The sequence below is a fragment of the Olea europaea genome, unplaced genomic scaffold (genome assembly GCF_002742605.1).
Source record: "Olea europaea var. sylvestris unplaced genomic scaffold, O_europaea_v1 scaffold1351, whole genome shotgun sequence".
NCBI lineage: Eukaryota > Viridiplantae > Streptophyta > Magnoliopsida > Lamiales > Oleaceae > Olea > Olea europaea.
In genome coordinates this window covers 140418-148542 of record NW_019231007.1, presented here as the reverse complement: position 1 = coordinate 148542, position 8125 = coordinate 140418, and the positions used below count along the sequence as shown (strand labels likewise).

The 8125-nt window shown below is 31.7% G+C and overlaps 1 protein-coding gene across 1 annotated transcript in view; it reads left to right on the top strand.

Moving 5' to 3' along the window:
* The first annotated feature begins 7512 nt into the window (after nucleotides 1-7512).
* LOC111375234 (laccase-16-like) overlaps nucleotides 7513-8125 on the top strand; it is a 4246-nt gene continuing 3633 nt past the window's right edge. The window contains exon 1 of the mRNA XM_022998036.1: nucleotides 7513-7597. Within this exon, the coding sequence (XP_022853804.1) occupies nucleotides 7513-7597 (85 nt within the window). The remainder of the gene's footprint in view (nucleotides 7598-8125) is intronic.

Sequence of the window (8125 nt, the reverse complement as noted above, 5' to 3'; positions counted from 1 at the left end):
AGTCAGATACTACTGTGGCCAGGACCCCAGTGGATTTGAGTCTCCACTTATCCAAGAACACTGGTGATGGTGTGTCACAGTTACAATATTCTCGGATAATTGGGAATTTAATGTATTTAATGACTCGTACGAGACCGAATATAGCATACTTAGTTAGCAGATTGAGTCGCTACACGAGTAACCCAGGTGCTATCCACTGGAAAGCCATTTTCAGGGTGTTACATTATTTAAGGTACACTTGTGATTTTGGACTGCACTATTCTATATACCCTGCAGTAATTGAAGGGTATGCCGATGCAAATTGGATATCAGATATGTCAGATTCCAAGTCTACTAGTGGATATGTCTTCACTCTTGGTAGTGCAGTTTCTCTTGGAAATCGTTCAAACAAACTTGCATCGCAAGATCTACAATGGAATTAGAGTTCATCGCTTTGGACAAAGCAACTAAAGAAGCAGAGTGGCTTCGCCAGTTTGTTGAGGATATTCCAAGATGGTCAAAGCCTGTGCCTGCAATTTGTGTTTATTGCGATAATCAATCAGCAATTGGTAGGGCACAGAGCAATATGTATAATGGTAAGTCTCGACATATTCGAAGACGACATAATACCATTCGACAACTACTCTCACAAGGTATTATCACTCTGGACTACGTGAAGTCAAAGGATAATATTGCGGATCCACTAACAAAAGGGATAACTCGAGAGCTAGTTGAAAAAGCATCGAAGGGAATGGGCTTGCAGCCTATGACGTTGAAAGATATCATGGTGGAAACCCAACCTAGCTGAATGGAGATCCCAGGATCTAGGTTCAAAGGGACAACTAAATCATGTATATCTGTGTGAATCACTGAGAAGGTTCTCCTTCTGCTCATTCCTATGGTGCTCACAGTGATTGGAAGATGCAGGTTAAGCTATGCTTTTAATGACCATTAACCGTTGTTGTGAAAGACTGAGTTAAGAGGTCACCTATGTGAGTGTGAAGTGGGGCCGCTTCTATAAGGGTTGGGAAGGCTACATCCTTGAACAAACACTTGCAGAATCAGGCGACGTGTTCATGACCAAAACGAACACAACATTGAGAACTATGCTGTGTCTAGAATGGTCCTGTGTGAGGTCTATTGTCTTGATTTACACAAATGGCGAAACAGTTCAAGGTATCAGATCCACTGGTTTGCTGGTAATACTCGATAGATTTTCACGAGGGAAGGTTCAAAGCTAAATGCTACCTATCCTATGCAGGATTGATTCGTTTTACTCTCTTTCTCTCTTGAGTCTCTATTTTCAAATTTTTTCATTCATGTGGGGAACTGTTAGAATATTTTGAATGAGGAATGAAAAGTTAGTTACGTTTTGAATGTTCACTACATTAGTTTTATCAATTTGAATGCATGTTGAATGCTGTCAGTTTCATCATTTTGAATACATGTTGAATGCATATGAAAACATCAGTTTCTTTCCATTTGAAATATGTCGGTTCATTCATCCATGTTGTAACTCCCTATTCAATGTATTTATGAGCAAGCTCCTCCTATATTGGTATAAATAGAGGATCACTCTTGGCTAGAAATACAACAAAAAGAAAACACAACAAAGAAAAAAAGTTCAGTTTCCTCCTCCATTTCCAGCAGCCGCGGTTTTTTTTTTGTTTTTTTTTCTTTTCTTTGCTAAAGTTCTTTGAGAGATAGACACAGCTAGTTCGTAGGTCGGTAACGTTGTGCAGCGTGAACCGTCAACCGATTTTATCCTGGGAATCGAACATCGATTAACACCTCTTGCACCCCGGTGAGGCGGCGAATTCGATTTAAGAAAACCGTGTAAACACGGGCCTTCGGTTTTGGTTGATTTATTCTGATTCTCCAATTTTTCCCTACAGTACTAACATAGAGTTGCAAAGTAAATTATTATTATTATTTTTTTTTTTTTAAGTGAAGAATATTAAATTGTAGGATAGTAGTGTTGTTTGCATTTTCAACTTTTATTAGGATCTATCTTGGAGTTGTCGGGGTAGAGATTTTTTTATTTATAGTTTGATCAAGCAACAGTAGCTACGGTAGAAAAATTAATACATGACAGTATGTCAAAGACACAAATATCTTATGATTTAATATCATTCAACATTTGCTCTTAAATGGAACAATGCGATTTATTTTGTTAAGACATGAGAAAAACTAGCACATCCTTTCACCAATGGGTTTTCTGGACAACGAATAGAAGCTCTGAGTGAAATGAGTTTAAAGTCTAAATTTAATAAATCAACTTAATGAAAATGAATGTAGATCCCACCGATTAACTTCTATAGGAAATTTAGAAGGGAATGACTCTATGGAAAGTACTTAGAAGATTAACTCCTTCCTAATTTATGATGCAAATAAGTGCTATCTAACAAGTTTGCTAAGTATAAACTTTGGATTTAATGACAATTATATCTTGTAATAGTATGAGTGAGTTATTGTATGGTACACTTTATAAAACGTCATCTATGTCAGAGGATAACTAGGTCGATTCTATGAAAATTTTACATAGGCGAAGAATGTAACATATTCACTGAACTCAATAGCGTTCATGGTCAAAATAATGAACATAATAGAGAACCAAATTTGACATGAGAGGTAATATTTTGAACCCATAACAGCTACAATGAATCCGGGATTAATGATTGGGGCATCTCAATGTCTTCGTGTCTAATCTACGTAGAAACTTTTGATTTGCTATTTAAGATTTTTTTTTAAAGTTATTTTTCCATTTTGAAATGCTATATATTATTTGTTCATAGGTAATAAATAAAGCAAAAAACAATTTCACACCACTATTAACAATACAACGATTTTTTATAGATTTATTATAAATTCAGTCTATTTTAAAGTATTTAATGTATTTTCGAAATATCATAGGCTATACTTTGGTATAATGCAAATACAGCTTTTGCCCACAGCTATGGGAAAGTAGACTATCTACCTAATGATCCACTTGTGTGCATTATTGAATTTTTTTAAGCTGGAAAATTAATTTGATCAAGACGGATGCATATACCTTCCAAGATCCAAGGAATGGAATATAAGGTGAAGTCACTACCACCTCTTAAATTAAATTATGTGAGAATATAATTCATCGAAATACAAAAAAGCTAGAAAATAGAAAAAAAATGTCAATTTAATGTGAATTTTGTTTAGCTTAGAGAAACTTGAAATACAATGCTTGGTTTAGCTAAAAATCAACTATATAGCAAATTTTGATAAAATTTGACAAAATATGTAAATAAAATGATAATAATAATTATGAGTTCTACAAAACGTGTGATTAAAAATAAGTTTCCACTAAATATTATACCAGAATTGAAGTCATTTGATCAACATATTGATCAAATGAGTTCTACGAATTGATTTTAGTCAAAAGAGTTTTAACCCCCGTTTTGGGTTCCATTAAAATTTAGTTTATAGTAAAAATATGTTTTGGAATAATGATTTTTTAGAAAATTTGGTTAAAAAGAATGAAATTTTTTTAATTTATGTATAATATTGTTTTATGGAAATTTAAACAAAGATGTAATTTTACCATAAAAAAAATCTTAACTAGCAAAAAGTTGTTTTAATCAAATTTTTTTTTTCTAACATAGAATGAAAATGAAAATTATAGTTGTTATGGGTCCCACACAAGAGATCGAAATTCAAATTTGGTGATTTGATGTGATGGATAACGATCATATATTTCATTTTAATGAAGAAATAATGGAAAACAAACAAGGGCTAGGAATATAATGTGGCTCAAACAAGGGCTAAATATTAAATATACAAAAATAAATTATGGATAAGTGAGTAGTAATTTTGGAGCTATCGAAACTCGTAAAAAAAAAATTGATTTAAGTATTAATAAATAGAGTTGAGCTTGAGTTATAGGAACCCCTACAGAATACTCAGAACAGGGGCGTCGATGGGTTTTTTGGGTAATTTTTATATTGGTGTGTCCCATGCGGACCACCTGGTGTGAGTGTCTTTAAGGGTTCTGCCCTGGTAAAATAGCAAAACTCTAATAAATAATCTTTAAACATGAACCAAAGACATGTTTCTCGAATAGTTAAAATTGTAAATTCTAAAAACGAGTTGTTATTATAGAATGTACATATAATATTTTGATAGTTACATCAAAAGAGGGAAGACATCTTCAACTATCTTGTGTTCGACTAAACAAGACTATTGAAACTATTTCACGAAATGACTCTTCTTTTGAAAGCTTTTAAGATTTGTTTCAAAACTTGTGCATCTAAATGACTCTTTTCTTGAAGAAAAAAATCATGAGTGTAGAAAAATATTGACAAAATTTGTACCAACATTGATGTGGCGTCGAATGATTAACCTTTTTCTCTCTCTCTATCTTCCAATGATTCTACGTCAAGAGTTGCCTTAAAAGGGGCGCGTCCATTAAATAGCATGTACAATTTTTATAAATAAAAAATGATATAACTGACATTTCAAGACATAAAATAGACCATTTTCCGGGTGCCAGATCATGAACTCAATTCAAAATGTTGTGTTTACTAGTTAGCTAAGTGAGTCGTAGATTTTAAGTAAAGCTCAAAGTGAAAATTACCTATCTTGATACGTTATCTATGGTACTTCTTCGTAGTCTTCCTTGGATCGGGTCAATTTCTGTTATTCATGTGGGGGATTGTTGAAATTTACGAGTTATTTTATATTTAATGTGTAAATTGAAACTTCAATAAGCATAATGATTGGATATGACTCTTCAAGTGCAAAGTTGCATAATAAAGAGTCATAACATTTTGATATGTCGCGACATCGACCACCATATATATCATATTTCCATCTGAAATTGTGTGATCTAATGGTCCAAACGAATCTATGCCGAAAGATGCAATCGTTCATAATTGACATAATTATAAATATTTAGAAACCATTTAATTCCATTTTAATCATCCCAAATCAATTCAATTGTGGTAATTATATCGACATCATAATTTTTTTATTAGTTACACTACTTTTAATTATACTAAAGGTCCCCCAACCTTTGCTATTTATTGTAATTATGTCCATAATTGTTTTTGGTCATAATCTTATTATCATATATCCACTAATTATCACATCTTGTCCTAGGTGATGATTTCTCTCCAAAAAACAAAAAAAAGGAGAAAGAAAATCATTGAAATTGCATAAAAAGAATTATTTGTCATTTTATTTATAATATAAGGAAAATATAACAAATATAAAAGTGTGACATAATGTTCTCATTTTAAAGCACGCGAGTAGGATATTTGGATAGTAACTAACACACGGACCAGATGTTTTAATTAATAAGAAAATTATAGATAAGAATGCAACAGGGAAAAAGGTAGAGATATAAGTTTTATAGTAAAAAAGTTTGAGAGCATTTAATGCAATTAAAAAGTGGTGAAAAAAAAAAGGAAAGAAAGAAAGAAAAAGAAAATGTGGTACAGTATCAATATAACCACCCATTCAATTATATTGATTTCCATATTCTCCTCTCCAATATTCTATCCAAACTATTTCTAAGCAAAATTATGTCCAAGCTATTCAAAACTTCGTGTTTTTATTCCATTCAAGAGGAGTGTCATCAAGGTTGGTTCATTCAATTTCCAACTTTTTAACAACTTTTAAGCTATCACAATTTCCAAACAAACACTTAGCACTTGTCTGGCAAAGCTTTTTGTCAAAATTAATAGCACGTTTTTGAATCGTTGTCAAAGAGAAGTGTGAGAAGGAAGTTAACAAAATACGACAGGCAACGAGCAGAAAAACACTCAAAATCAGGGTAAAGGCGGAAACAGACAGGCCCTTAACAAGCTATTCTTAAGCAACTAATTTCTATTGCCTCTCAAACTGAAAAATGAGCTGTTAGCCACTACTTATATTTTCTTGTCGTTTCGGACAGAAAACTCTTTAAGAATCCATGAAAATTGAAAGGCATCTGCCAACTGAATCCATTTTTTTGTCCCACTCGGCAATTCAGCTTCACCCTCCACCTTCTCGAAGTATAAATTCCAGACATAAGACAGCTCACTGAAACTTTATTTTTTAATTTTTTCTAAATATTGTTTTCATCCATTTAACAATCCATTGGCCTGTGATTAACTTACACGTAATTTCTTGTTCTTCGGACTAAAATGCTTTCTTCTATTTATTTATGGTCAGACAAGACTTTGCTTTCGTTTTGCAATTAATTACTTTAAGATATTTTTCAGCCTAAATAAAAATAAAATAAAATAAAATTTTATTCTTATTAAATTTGAACAGACTATACAAATATTTTTCACCGTTTTTATAGATAGATTTATTAAAATATTTACTGTAATTTCATTATTAGCAACTACTATCGACCATATTAAATTCATATTTGTGATTATAATTGTGTCATCCAGTGGTGAACTTACTGTTAAAAGCAATTCTCCCAAGTTTAATTAATTTAAATGGTTTATTTGGAAACAAAATGAATTAATTAAAAACGAGTACTTTTTAAATATATAAGCTTTTAAATTGACCTTTTTTTTTATTTTAGCATAAATAAAAAGATTCTGCAAAGGACTTGTTTGCCAAGGATTTGCATTAATAAAACAACTGTAGTTGGACCAACCTAATTAAGTATTGACTTAATCCAAGTTTAAGTAGATTGGACCGAATTTAGCGTGTAATTTCAATTAATGGCTTGTAATCAAACTGTAAATATAATATTGAAAAAAAAAAACTTATTTTGTACATTCTATTATTTAACCCTTTCAAATTTCAATCATGTAAACCAAACTTTGGGGTTGTTTGACGATTTTTTTTTTTTTTTTTTTTTTTTTTTTTTATAATAGTTTTAGTAAATTTTGATAAAAGTTAATGAAACATGTGGTTAAAAAGTTGATCTTGACAAACTGCTTCTAAATTGCTTCTCTTTCTATTTTGTGTTTTGCCTTTGGAAAGTAATTACTACTCCGTGGAGTTTGGTACATAGATAATTCGACTGAAAAGGTTTGGCTTGGTTTCTCAGATGAGAGACTTCTTCTTTATTCCTTCTAATTTGTAAGAAAGTGAAGAGGAGTCGGCCAAAAAGCAAGATTACCAAAAGCAACGACCGCTATGATGATTCCAGTAGATTGACTTAAATACGCTTCTGATTTTATATCTTTGCTTTCTTTCAACGACATAAGCTCTGAAGAAGTACTATAACTTGAATCGGAATTTCAAATAGGGCTCTTCCCCAATCACCATTCGAATATGTTTGATTAAAATTATTTGTTGACTTTTACCTCAACTTTTTAGTAACTTTTTCATACAAGTGCATACTTTTAAATATTGTGTAATTATATGGTCTGTACTAAGTGAGTTTTGGGTCATTTTCGCACGTGCATCTTCTTTGGTAAGTATCTTTTGTTCACCAAAACAGATATATTTATTATTTGAACGACCCAAAATGGAGCTACTCCTTTAAAAGGTCATTATATTACATTGAAAAAGTGACAATAAGGAAACATATTTGAGAGAGAGGAAGATGGGCGCATGGGTTCGGATGTTGCTGCTAGTAACTTGTTTATTGTGGCCGACGGCAATGGTGGAATGTGGGATTCGTCGTTACAAGTTCAATGTAAGTATATACTATTTATTTTGATTTTACAGTTTTCGTTAGAGTCGAAGACTTTTTTGATACGTAATATTAATTATAGTGCATAGATTATATTTTAAATTTGTTTTTTTAATCCAAGTCAACGTTGTCTAGTTTAACATCGTGGCATCTTGTAGACAGTTAACATACTAGAAAAGCATTCTATTTTTCGCATTTGTCTTTTTTTTTTTTTTCTTTTTTTGCCCTTGAATAATTCTATCTACGATGGCAAATCTAGCAAAATTCTCATTTCTCTGATCCAAAATATTTATCGATGGTTGAATTTTTAGTGTGTATTCTACTTTATGTCCTTAGCTCAAATTCCGGTATATAACTATAAAAGAGCATGCCAAAAGTAATCTTGACCATTGAAAACATATAAGATATGGTGGTCGACTAAACTCCAATGATCACATTATTAATTTACCGGTTAAAATCTTGCCAAATTTTAGAAACTTTTCAGAATTCTTGTTCCTTAAGAGTAAATAGACAAATTCTAAATATAAAAAG